Here is a 13,424-nt window from a genome sequence, read left to right as displayed (position 1 = left end):
ATCGAATATTAGTCTTTTTATTTTCTTTCATATATTTTTAACAATAGATTTCAAGAAACAGTGGTATTTACCAAGTAAACTATACTTACACTTGGAAACTAGCTGTAAGGTAGAAGGCAGTGGACTGAGTGGACGGATGATGACGAACACAAACAGTCAAGCGGGGTGTAGCGGAACGAAGCTTGCGCAATAGCCACAGAAGAGTAGAATCTGAAGCACCTGGAAAACAAATTATTTTCGTCAATTTTTTCCTAAACATGAACTTTGAAATTTATTACAAAACTAAAGGGCGAGAGCAGGAAGACATCAAAGATCCTGGCTGATATCATAGTCTCTTTCTATCTACATCAGGCCTGGCCAACCCAAATAGCATCCCGGGCCGCATCGATGACTTTAAATTTTCCCAAGGGCAACATACAGCCATTACATTTTTTTATAACAACGAATTTCATACTTATAACTAACTAAACTAACCATCACGCCGCTTCCCCACAGGGGTAGGCAGAGAGAATAGAGCGCCACACCACTCTGTCCTTGCAAACATTCTTCGCCTCTTCCACGTTCATGCATCTCCTCATACATACCCGCCGATTGTTACGACTCCTAACCTGACCACTTTCAAGTATTTGGCATACCTGATCGTGCCATGTTTTTCTCGGTCTTCCCCTGCTTCTTTTCCCGCTAACATTCGCCTCATAAATTTGTTTTACCGTTCTTTTCTCACTCATTCGTTCTACATGTCCAAACCATCTCAACACACCTTTCTTAATTTTATCGATAATGCTTATATCAGCTTTGCATTCCTTCCTTATTTCACTATTCGTACATCTATCATACATCGTTTTGTCGCACATTCTTCTGAGAGATCGCATTTCGACTGCATTCAGTCTACTTTCATCCTTCTTTTGCCAACTCCATGTTTCACTTCCATACATTAGAGTTGGAACCAGGACTCTGTTGTGCACTGCCAGTTTAGCTTCCGCTGATAGGTTTTTATTTGCTATAACTGATTCAGTGCACCATTAACTTTGTTCCCAGCATTCACTCTCCTTTCTAAGTCCTTATCAATCTTTCCATCCCTAGAAAACATACTACCCAAATACACGAAATCATCCACCTGTTCCAAAATCTCTCCGTTTACCAATATTTCACATTCAGATCTGCATTTTTCTCTTTCAAAAACCATAATCTTAAGTATTTCATACTTATTAAAGTACATATTATAAATAATTTTAATGCGGAGGTAATCAGAAAGTAAAATCATGGTAATTGTGAAGAAGAAAACATTACTACGACCAGAAGTGAGTAGAGAACATACAATGAACCAACAAAAAATGTATTGGTATAGTAATAAACTTTTTGAAAATTTTTAACAATCAATATTATCAATTAGGACACATAAATCAAACAATTTTAACATTATTTTAATAAAAACCAATTTATAAATGACCACTCAGTTTGAGATTTGAGTTTTTCTTCGCTTAATTAATTTTTCTAAATCTATTTCAATAGTTGAAATTGCACACTTTAACTGGTTTTCAAGATTTTTTAAGATTGCTTTAAATTGGCGATGGTGAAGAGCGTGCGAACGGATATAGTTTACTGTTTTTATAACATCATGCATGACTTGGCTCATAGAATACTTGAGCGCATAAATTTTATTGATGCATCAAACCGTGTATCACAATATATCACTGGTTTAAAAATATGTTCTTCATACATGACCGCGGGCCGCGATTTGGCCACCCATGATCTACATGATACATAATAATAAAACAAACCTTTAGGAAACGTCATAACAACATCACACTGCCTCGTAGCCACGGATTGAAGCCATAAACGACGAGGTGTTAGCAGATGGCCACCGATGGGCAGCTTCCTTCTTAGCAATCGGCCAGCTAGAAAAGAAAACAAAATAGTTCCGGGCGAAATTTTATAGTATGGTACTTACTAGATTAATTATTTTTTAAACTAATTTCAACACTAGCAACATCGAATCTAAATTAAAATGGAGTAGGTCTTCTTTTAACTTTATTGAATAAAAAATTATTGTTAAATGTGATCAGTCTTGTGCTTTAGATATTTGTAAATGGTGAAATGAAATTAATTTCAGAGTACTAAAACACTCATAATTATTTTAAACTCCCTGTGAATCAAACACGGGACCTTTAGCAAGGTAGCTGCACTAACCAATACACTATGGAGGTGGATTCTAGCAACATTCATTTGAATTAAAAATTAAATACTTAAATTTCAAAAAAAATTACACACACTAAATAATAAATTTGAAAATGGAATAAATATTCAAAATTTGATGAAAAAATGTTTTGTTTACAAAAATAAGTAGGTACCCTAAAAATATTGTTTTGAAAATGTATTGTCATATATTATGATCAATTAATGTTTTTTTTAAACATCCATTCTTTGCATTGCACTGCCATCTAACCCCAAAGTAGACGACTACTGGGCAGACCACCAAAGAGATGGATTGACAGCTGAGAATCTCTTAATAACAGCACACAAGGCTTGCACCAAGATAAAAAAAGAAGTAATCATTTCCTCTATAAATACTTTATTATACATTTTTTAATGCTAATCCAGTTGGGAATCGAACCCGAGTAGAAATACGCTGCTACTTTACTGAAACGGATAATTGTGTTTTATCACGCAATAATTAATAATTTTGGCGCAAACTGATCATGAAAAATATAATAATAACATCCTTACCGCTATCGATAGTATCCTTCGCCACATTGGCTATCATCTTACGCCTCCGGAGGCCGATTTCAGAAGGATGTTCGACATTATCGTGATTGGAATCAACCGGCGAATCACCCGAACTTGAACCATCCATTTTGAACGAATAAATTAAATTCAGACACGTGCGATAGATTTAAGAAGATTTGCTAAGAAGGACAGATACAAATATATTAATTAATTGTCACATTGAAGCCGACGATGCTATTACGTAGTGCACATCTTGTTTGAAAACATGACATCACCCTAACAATCGACGTCACATTTGGAGTAGAATTTAATCTTTAAGGATGAAGGAATAAATATACAGATATAGGAGGTTCATGTCACATTTCCACTAAATATTGATTCTCATTTCAAATGTTTTCCTCGGCTCAAAAATCTCCAAAGACGGTAATAATTGCACTAATTACCGCCTATATATCAAACGTCAAAAAAATTGATTTTTACTTCAACACAAAAAATTTGACATTTCGCCAATTCTTGTGTTGCCAGGTGTTGTTACAAAATATGTACATTAAAAAGTGCTTTGTCTCAAAAATAGGTACCTACATAAAAATAAAAATTCGAAACGTAATTTTCGAAAACCAAAACCAGTCAACTTTCCGCAAAAGTTTTTATCCACATGCAAGTGTTTTTTTTTTCGCCTAGAATTTTTAATCAATAACTACACGGATTTTTAGCAACTTCACTATGAAGAGTATTTTTCAATATTTTTAATGGGCTTAGCTGCGCTCAAATTTAAAATAAACGTAATCTATCGTATTTTAGAACAAGTATTCTCTTTATTTTCATGTTATTTTTTCGTGTTCTTACTCAAAATTTAATGTACTTTTCCATATTACTGATGATTAAAATCAATAAATCCAAATATATTTTCGTATTCTATTTACAAAAATCAATGTATGTATTTTACAATGCAACTGTCATATGCCACCAGATATGTTGTATATTACAAATAAAATTTGCTCACTAAGTATCAAATACTTTCAAAGACCAATTAAAAATTGTGCCGGTACTGTATAGTGCCCTACGCACCATTACTCTTCATCAAACCCGCACCCTATGGTGCATAGGGTACTGCGTCATATTAACGCAGTGTTATATTGATCATTAAGACATGAAGGGAAGGTGATCAGCCTTCCGCTTCAGGGTAATATTGAATAAATAGTATCTTGAAAAAATCACATATTTATTTGTTTCCCCCCCCCTCCCCTGGGAATCGAACCCAGGACCTTCGGTACGGTAGCCGAGTGTACTGACCATTACACTACAGAAGCGGATTTACCAATATTCAGATTATAATATTTTAAAAAAATTAAATTTTAAATTGTTCGTTTAATTGAATGTCAGGGTGTTAATGTTACCGATGAAAAATTAAATTGGTGTCCGTTATTTTTCTGAACGGAAGGTTATTCCAGCTTATTGATGATAATCCAAAGTCCTAACAAGGAACACCAGGTAGACTCCCACTACTGTAATGACCCTACAATTGTTCAGTATTTGTTGAGCGATTGTTCGGAATGATATTTTGTTTTAGGTGAAAAATAATTACACAGGAAGATTTAAGTAATATTTTTATTAAAAATTATATTAAATAACGTATTCGGTGTAAGAACTAATCCACGGAGTTATTTGTGTCCATGGTGGAAACTCCTTGAGAAATGCACCGAACTCGGAAGTTTTGTAATCTTCATGATGAACATAGTTTCCCGTGAGTCCCATTTCCAGAATAGGGGATGAAATATTGCCTTCAACCTAAAACAAACAAGAAGATTTTTCTGATTAGTATAGAAATATCATTTTCAAATTTCTTACATACATTCATTCAGACCTTTGACAAAATTTTGCATGCAAAATTTTTAGGTCAGTCAATATATTTGTCCACATGTGCAGGTTTTTGCAGAGCATTTTTATATCCAAGTTGTTATGTTGTACAGGCGGACCTCAACTTTCGCACATAACTTGTCCCTAAAAATGTGTGCGAAATGTTCGAAAGTAAATGTAAAAAAAAATATAAAAAATACCAAATATTGTACTTTAAAATTAGTTTTTATCAAAAATTACTAACGAAGTACATATTTAATGAAAATTATATTTTCTTAATAAACTTGTCAAAAGTTAGTTGTATTTTACTATTTTTTTCATTTCTCCATTGAGAGTTCTACAGAACTACCTGTTAAATGTTACAACATGAAGTACTCGGCTGTCCAAACTCAAAGCACAGTAAGGGACATTTTTTTTGTAGTATGTTTTTTTTTGCATTTTTGGACTAAGTAGATTCTACTTAGTCCAAAAATGCAAAAAAAACGTACTACAAAAAAATGTCCCTTACTGTGTTTTAAATTTGGACAGCCGTACTATTATGGATATTATTTATTGATTCGGCATGAACTTTGTGGAATGACATGTTGATTATTTTTTTTAAAAATTAAACACTTGAATATACCACTTTAATGAGATTTATTCATTTATAAGACTAGTTTCGAAACTAGTCATTTATATATATATATATATATATATATATATATATATATATATATATATATATATATATATAAATATATTTATTTATATATATATATATATATATATATATATATATATATATATATATTTATATATATATATTTATATATATATATATATATATATATATATATATATATATATATATATATATATATATATATATATATATATATATATATATATATATATATATATATATATATATATATATATATATATATATATATATATATATATATGTATATATATATATTTATATATATATATATATATATATATATATATATATATATATATATATATATATATATATATATATATATATATATATATATATATATATATATATATATATATATATATATATATATATATATATATATATATATATATATATATATATATATATGTATATATATAAATAAAACTCATTAAAGTTGTTAAGTGTTTAATTTTTAAAAATAACTATTATGGATCGTTCATAATTTTTATTGTAAAGATTTAATGTTTTCTTCAGGTTCTTCTTTCTCACTTTCAGTTTGTATATCATTTTCATAATCTTGTCGGTACGTTAGAAATTCATTAGTCAAGGGTTCAGAATGAGATTCAATCATCTCATTAACATCTTCACTGTTAACATCCACATCCAGGTTTACTTCGTTCATTAGGTGAACTATTCTAAGTGTGATGGAGTTTTTGGAGTTCCATCGAAATTTATGAAATCACCCATCATTTGTGAGCATAGTTAATAATAATAAATAATAATAATAAAATTGGATAACTTATATAGCGCCATTTTCGTAAAAAAAATACCTCAAGGGCGCTTCACGGTGAATGAATTGGGGAAAATATTATGGTGGAAATGATTTAGAAAACAAATGTGTTTTTAGTCTTTTTCTAAAGATCATCTCACTCTCACTATTTCTAACCATTGGTGGAAGAGCATTCCACGCCGTCGGTCCTGCAACAGCAAAGGCACGCTCGCCAAATTTAGTGCGTTGCTTGCGAGCTGGTAAGATAACTTTGCCCATTGCAGATGTTGTAGCCGATCGAAGCGTGAGACGTCTATCAACCAATTCATCTGGAATACACAGCTCCTTAAGATACTCTGGAGCCATATTGTGTATTGATTTATACATGAGTAGGCAGAGTTTATACTCAACCCTTTCTGGAAAGCGTAACCAGTGGAGTTTGTGAAGTAGTGGGGTGATGTGACTGAATTTAGAAATTCCAAAAATTACTCTCGCTGCTGCGTTTAACACTGATTGCAGTCGAGTCATTTTATTGTTTGGTAGACCCGTGTATATACCGTTACAATAATCTACTCTCGATATTACAAACAATAGTTGTTCCCATGAACCTTTTATTTCAGCCCATGCGTCTCCAATATTCTTCATTGCGATCCATTTGTTATTATTCAGTACAAACACTTTTCACATTAAGGACCTGGTATATGTATTTCATAGTGTAAAAGGGAAACAACTGCACGGAAACAAAACATTTTTGCATTATTGCCAAAAAAATAATGTTTTTTAAATGTGCAAATAGCGAATTGTGCGAAAATCGAATGTGCGAAAGATGAGGTCCGCTGGTATATCACTTTATACACTGTATAACATTCACCATTTTAATGATGGATAACTACGAAGTTTACGGAAGTTGTATTCATGCTTCAATTCAAAAGCTCTATAATATGCTACATCGTCATAAGGGATTTTTACTAGCAGAATCCATGATATGTATGTAAGAGTCTTCCTGGATTGTTTTACACACTAGAAGATGCCGGAAAATATTATTTAGAATTTATATTAAACTTATTTTTCAAACCGTTGAAAAATTTAAATCAATATTTTTTTAAAAAATTTTAGTAGATATTTGCATAATAGTGGAACCTCTGATAATTCGTTTCGGAATCTTACTCGTTATGCGAAACATTTTTTGTTTTGACTGGAGCGGAATCCCCGGCTCACAAATTAATGTCGAGATAAAAGGATTTCACCTCTCTCTGTAACTCATGCGAAATGTCACTCGTTCAGGAATAAACTTTTTTATTTTATTTTTTGCTAGTTATTCAAATTACTCATTATAAGAGTTACTCAGAAGGTTCAAGTTCCAAAATTTAATGCAATATGGATGTTCAATAATGGGTAGTGTTTCGGCCAAAATCTGTGTATTTTTCAGAATAATTTATGTATTAAAATAGTATTAATAAATGTACGCGAGAAGAACAAAGAGACGCAGTTCATCGACTTATATTTTGTTTATAAAATTGTCCCCACCACGTGTAGCTCCTTTAAAATCGTATATAAGGGGTGGCGGACAAAATTTTGTGTGCTCAGATTAAATAATATTCAAAACAAGTATACGCTGCACTCGCTCTGTTTTTATATTGGTGTCGCTTTGTTCTTCTCGCCCTTGTGTTTTTGTATTGGTGTAATTTTGTTATTTTCACATTTATAACTTTGTAATTTTTAATAAATAAAAGATTGTCTTCATTTGCGCGTTTCCGTCTTCCTCGTCACAAGTGTTCCAGTACCGTTAGCAGTAACAGGTAGAATGGTGAATGTTTCATCAGTGTACATGCCAGGTCGTATGCCCTGGGATCTTCCATCTTCTTTCATTTAAATAAAACAATAGATCTTTTGTCTCAAGTTGAGACACCTATAATAAGGATACAAACAAGTTGGATTGCTCCCGTTAAGGGATATTGAGCTTACGGTAAAGTGTATAGTGAGCGGGTAATCCTCTGTAAGGTCTTCCCTGACGAGGTTGATGAAGTAAGTAGGTCTTCCCTTCCAGTGGGATGATGCCACGGGCACCGTGGGGAGACTCCAGCTCTTCAGGGAAACCCCTTCCCTCGGACACAAGGTCACCGTGATCCTATCGGGACCTGAAATTTATATCGTATTTAGATATATAAATAAAAAAATCAACTATAAAATGAAAATTTTCATCAAAAAAATCCATCACTAAGTATAAGTGAATCTTTGTAGGTTCTAGAAATAGTCGATTTAATGCATTGTTGACTTATTTTAATCATCAATTTCCATTAATTTATACTCTATTGTAGTAAAAGAAAGAATTATAGGTTGACGATAGCTCAAAAATGATAGAAATTATTTAGACTGCAAATTTTCTGAATAATGAGAGAATACTGAGTGAATGGTAGTGTCTGATTTGGTTGTAGACTGATCTCTGTCAGTGCTTAAATTTGATTAGAATTTTTCATCCAAAATTCACACGAAATGCGCGTCGCAATAGATTTTAAGAAAAAGTGGTATTTCTTTTTTGACAAAGCACCCAAAATTGAGTGATACATGCAAAATAATATGATAATGACTGCAACTTTTTTTTTTTTTTATACTGTAAATTGACACTGAAAAAGTGGTATTTACCAAGTGAAATTTAAATCAATAACAAGTTTGTTACTTTTTGATTAAATTTAATTGAAGGATTCTGAACCTGTTCAAACAATTGTTACCTTTAATGAGGAGGTTAAGTGTACACTTAGGAGGATCAGATGTGCAGGATCGCTCCTTGATGGTGAATCCTGTGGAAGATGGTAAAGTGGGCGCTGATGTTGGAATCCAACTGCTCTTTTGACTAGAAAAACAAACAAATAAAATAAAATAAATCTATTTGAATGTAACTGTTTACCTAGAATTTTTTTTAAATTTGGGGGACCGGAAAGGGTTAACTTTCGCACACATTTTCAGGAACCAATCATGAGCGAATGTTGAGGTCCGCCTGTATATACACATATTTATAAATAATTTAAAATTTCAAATAAGTACAATTTATCACGAAAATATCACTTATATTTATTTTACCCCCTTGGGTATCGAACCCGGGACCTCCAGAACGGTAGCCGAGCGTGCTGACCATTACACTACGGAGGCAGACAAATGGTGAAAATAGTGAAAATTGAGGTATAAATTATCACTGCTCCAAAAAAAGTAATCTTACTTTTACCTTAATTTTACCATTCTAGTTAAGTACTGTGGTAAGCCACAGTACATCTCTTCATCACAGTCCTTCTGCAGCGAGTGCAAGGAGCGCCCCTTCAGGGGAATGGTCCGGGGACTGTTCCTGTCCAGATTCAGCACAAAGTAGCCTGTATCGTGTCTTCTCAACACGCTCTTCTCGTCATAGAACTGACGTTCAGAGTGCTGAAAAACAATACGTACAAATTATACATTTTATTTATTTTTATTACATTTTTTTTACAGTACTTTATACAATACTGTAGTATAATTTTTTACAATATAATATTTTTTTGATGAACACCTCACTAAGCATAGCCCGTGACGAAACGTTAATTTACAACATTTAAAAAAATATAAGAGAATATATATATCTAGATAATACAAGCAATACAACACAAAACAAAGTATGTATATTGATATAAACAAAATTATTTAAAAAAAATGAACAAAATACATATTGCAACAATAACTGTCCCCGGTTGGCTGTGACTGTAACTGATCTCGGTGGGGTGACCAACTTTATACAACTCTTTTGTCCCATATCGTAAAGCCACTTCATTACTTGTTTCTTTAGATTATTAATATTTATTAAAGTATTTTAATTATTGTTTCGGCATTAACTTTGTGGTAAGACATGTTACAATGATTAAAGAAAACACTTGTTTTTTACCACTTGAGTTTTATTATAGACTACATGTTTCAGAAGTTAAACTTCCATCATTCAGGTCTGTATAATAACTGAATAGTTATTATACAGACCTGAATGATGGAAGTTTAACTTCTGAAACATGTAGTCTATATTAAAACTCAAGTGGTAAAAAACAAGTGTTTTCTTTAATCATTGTTTATTAAAGTATATTCATCATTATCCGCACCCAACAGTGCAAGGAGCACTTTATTGCATTTTATTTATTTATTTTTCATCGTATAAATAATTACAATTTACAATAATGTACCTTCACTAAAGTCGAGAAATATATTTATAACATGTAACATAACTGTCCGCCTCCGTAGTGTAATGGTCAGCACGCTCGGCTACCGTTCTGGAGGTCCCGGGTTCGATTCCCAAGGGGGGTAAAATAAATACAAGTGATTTTTTCACTGTCATATTTATTCAATATTACCCTGGACTGGTACCTGAAGCGGAGGGCTGATCACCTTTCTTTCATGTGTAAACGATCAATATAACACTGCGTTTATATGACGCAGTGCCCTATGCACCATTGGGGTGCGGATAAGGGTTTTATTATTATTATTAAACATATTCCTCAATCTGAAGTTTTGGCAGAGAATGGTAAGGTGTTATGTCTGGTCAGTACTTCTATACAGAGTTGAATCCTGGACCGTCAAAATCAGCATTATGAACCGGCTAGAAGCATTCCAAATGTGGCTACATCATAGAACGCTACGCATTCCATGGACCGATATGATCAGCAACACAAATGTCCTCCAAAGAGCAAGAGCAGACAGACAGTTGCTGACTGATATCAAGGTCCGGAAGGTGTCCTGTCTGGGGCATGTGCTGAGAGGAGACAAGTACGAGCTATTGCACCTAACAGAAGGTCGACGAGATGTGGGCAGAAGACAGATCTCCTGGCTCCGGAATATACGAGATTGGACGGGGATCAGGACCGTCAAGGCGCTGTTTAGAGCTGCCCGAGACAAAGACAATTACTCTCAAGTGATAGTCGACGTTATTGGGTTTACCCGGGCAATACTTATTTATAAAACTATACATAATTGATATAATTGTTTTGTTTCATGCGTTTGTGTTTTGGAATTGTAGTTCTATGTACGTTACCATAAAGCGTGTTAATTGTGATTTATATTCTTTGATTGGAGGTACTTATTAAAGGATAAGAGAAATATGCAAGATCGAAGATGTCATCGCTGGATGGTGCTTTCTTATGATATGTGAGAGTAATTCTTAAATGCATATGTAAGGATTGTTTTAGTGTATAGTTGTTTGACTGTCACGAGTTGTAATTTGCTGAATATTTCCTCTGCGGGAGTCCATCTTGGAACTTTAACAGAGTGGAAAATAAACAACTATATTTACCATGATCCAAAATCGTTGGGGCGTGGGGTTGACGGGCCCGTCTCTGTAAGGCTGTCCCAAAGGAGTGTAGATTGACAGAGGCAGCATTACAAGAGCAATTCCTGCCAATGCTCCCAACACAATACCTGGTCTTCTTACCAGGCTTAGGAGAGGAGACTAAAATTTAAGAAATGAATTATAGACATTGCTAAAAGAGATATAGCTCCATGTTGTGTTTTAATTAACCGATTAACTGCCAAGAGCGTCTTAAGACGCATAATTTTTTGTGAACGGAGCGCCGCTCATGCAAAAATTACGTCTTAAGACGCGCTGTTTTAAATGGGCTTTTAGTAAGAAAATCAATTATTTAAAATGTACAAATATATTGAACGCATCTATTGAGAATATCTTTGCATACTTAGAATTGAAACAGAATTTGTTTTTACCACTTTAAACCTAAATTAAAGAGAGGTTTGTCGTTGGAACAACTAATGGCGCTCAGGGTTGTCCAATAATCCCCGAGTTGTCGTCACTGCCGAATCTGATGACAGAGATTTTAGTATCGATTCTGATGATTTTTAATTTTTAATTTTTTTAAATCATAGTGTTGTGTACATACTTTTAATATAACTAACATAAACAATTACTTTTGACTTATAATTAAGTTTATATGACAAATTTTGGGACAACCCTGCACCATGAACAATTAATTGAATGAATGGATAAATGACTGCACGACTGGCGCGCTCTTCATTTATTTGGTAAATTTTATAAATAAATGATATTACACTTTCAATAACGATATGTTTAGAAGGTTTTATTTTTGTTGTAAAATTCGCGGCGTGCTGGGTACCGCCATACATGTACCTGCCGGCAGTTAAAAGGTTGAGAAAAAAAGTGTTTTAATCAGTCATGCATAAAAACACCTCTACATTTTTACCAACACACTGTTGTTGGGCAGTTTTTTCATCAACCCCGACCCTAATCAGTATTCTAATTAGCGTCTTATACTAATCACAAATAACCGCTAACCCTATTCCAATCTGTACAATGTTTTTTAGCGTCTGTCGTGCTCTACCGAAAGTAAGCAAGTAAAACGCTTATAAGCACCTCTCGCTCTCTACCAACAGTATGTAATAGACGCTTTTAAGCGTTTCCCGCAAACAATATGTTAATATAGATATATAAAAACACGTATTTGAATGCAACATTGAGTAAAAATTTCAAAGCAATCGGTGACTTTACAAGATTTGAGATTATGAACAATAGTTAGTTGGTTGGTTTTATATATGTAATAAAATACCTAGGTACCTACCTATACATTTTATTAAGTACTTACAAAAAGTACCTACATGAAACAGTTCTACCACCAGATGCCGCATGCGTCGCTCAGAAGAAAACAAAAGACTTCCGATAATATTATTAACTGTCAGAATCAGATAGATAGATAGATAGATAGATATAAAAATTATTATAAAGATAAATTAAGAATAAACTTTAATTACAAAGCAACACATTGTTTATTTTATTATTATACACCCACTTTACATATTATTTAAACTTAATTTTCAAAAGGAAAATATTACCACGTTATAAAACGACAATTTTGTTAATTGGATATGGATTATGAAACATTAGATGTATTAAAACAATTACTACAATATGTTCGGAGTGAGAGAGAAAAATTAGAAGATGATCAAAGAAAACGATTAGAAGATAATCAAAGAAGACGTGGAAATTTAAGAACTAGTGATAAAATTAAAAATAAAAATCATGTGAAAAAAATTTCTACAAAATATAAAATAAAATATACTCCAGAAAAGAAGAATTTCGAAGCAGATTGTGTGAGCAGGAATCCAGTATTAGAATCGAAGGAAAATGCAAATGAACAATTAAAAGTTGTAAATTTGGTTAAATTAGAAGATAATTTAAAAGATCAGAATAAAAATAAAGACATACAAATAACACAGAAACAGTGCTTGAAAAATGAAAATAAAAATAAAGTAGAAAAAACTTCTACGAAAGATAAAATAAAATATTCTCCAGGAAAGAAGAATTTAGAAGTAGATTGTCTAAGCAGGAATCCAGTAGTAAACTCGAATGAAAATGCA

General features: G+C 32.6%; 2 protein-coding genes across 2 annotated transcripts in view; both read right to left on the bottom strand.

Annotated features, from left to right (window-relative positions):
• The window catches only part of wwk (anoctamin 8 white walker), a 34,885-nt gene extending 31,643 nt beyond the window's left edge, over positions 1-3,242 (bottom strand). The window contains exons 1-3 of the mRNA XM_088273226.1: positions 2,728-3,242; positions 1,782-1,898; positions 90-219 (exon numbers count right to left, since the gene is read on the bottom strand). Of these exons, the coding sequence (XP_088129352.1) occupies positions 90-219; positions 1,782-1,898; positions 2,728-2,854 (374 nt within the window). The 5' untranslated portion in view covers positions 2,855-3,242. The remainder of the gene's footprint in view (positions 1-89; positions 220-1,781; positions 1,899-2,727) is intronic.
• Positions 3,243-4,319: 1,077 nt separating this feature from the next.
• LOC148301444 (endoplasmic reticulum metallopeptidase 1-like) overlaps positions 4,320-13,424 on the bottom strand; it is a 34,165-nt gene continuing 25,060 nt past the window's right edge. The window contains exons 13-17 of the mRNA XM_088273237.1: positions 11,335-11,490; positions 9,262-9,458; positions 8,771-8,892; positions 8,007-8,179; positions 4,320-4,515 (exon numbers count right to left, since the gene is read on the bottom strand). Coding sequence (XP_088129363.1) covers positions 4,351-4,515; positions 8,007-8,179; positions 8,771-8,892; positions 9,262-9,458; positions 11,335-11,490 — 813 coding nt within the window. The 3' untranslated portion in view covers positions 4,320-4,350. The remainder of the gene's footprint in view (positions 4,516-8,006; positions 8,180-8,770; positions 8,893-9,261; positions 9,459-11,334; positions 11,491-13,424) is intronic.

The sequence above is a fragment of the Brachycentrus maculatus genome, unplaced genomic scaffold (assembly GCF_059751285.1).
Source record: "Brachycentrus maculatus isolate JH-2025_06_01 unplaced genomic scaffold, ASM5975128v1 h1tg000562l, whole genome shotgun sequence".
Classification (NCBI taxonomy): domain Eukaryota; kingdom Metazoa; phylum Arthropoda; class Insecta; order Trichoptera; family Brachycentridae; genus Brachycentrus; species Brachycentrus maculatus.
Note: the sequence above shows the minus strand (reverse complement) of the source record. Positions and strands in the feature narration are given on the sequence as shown.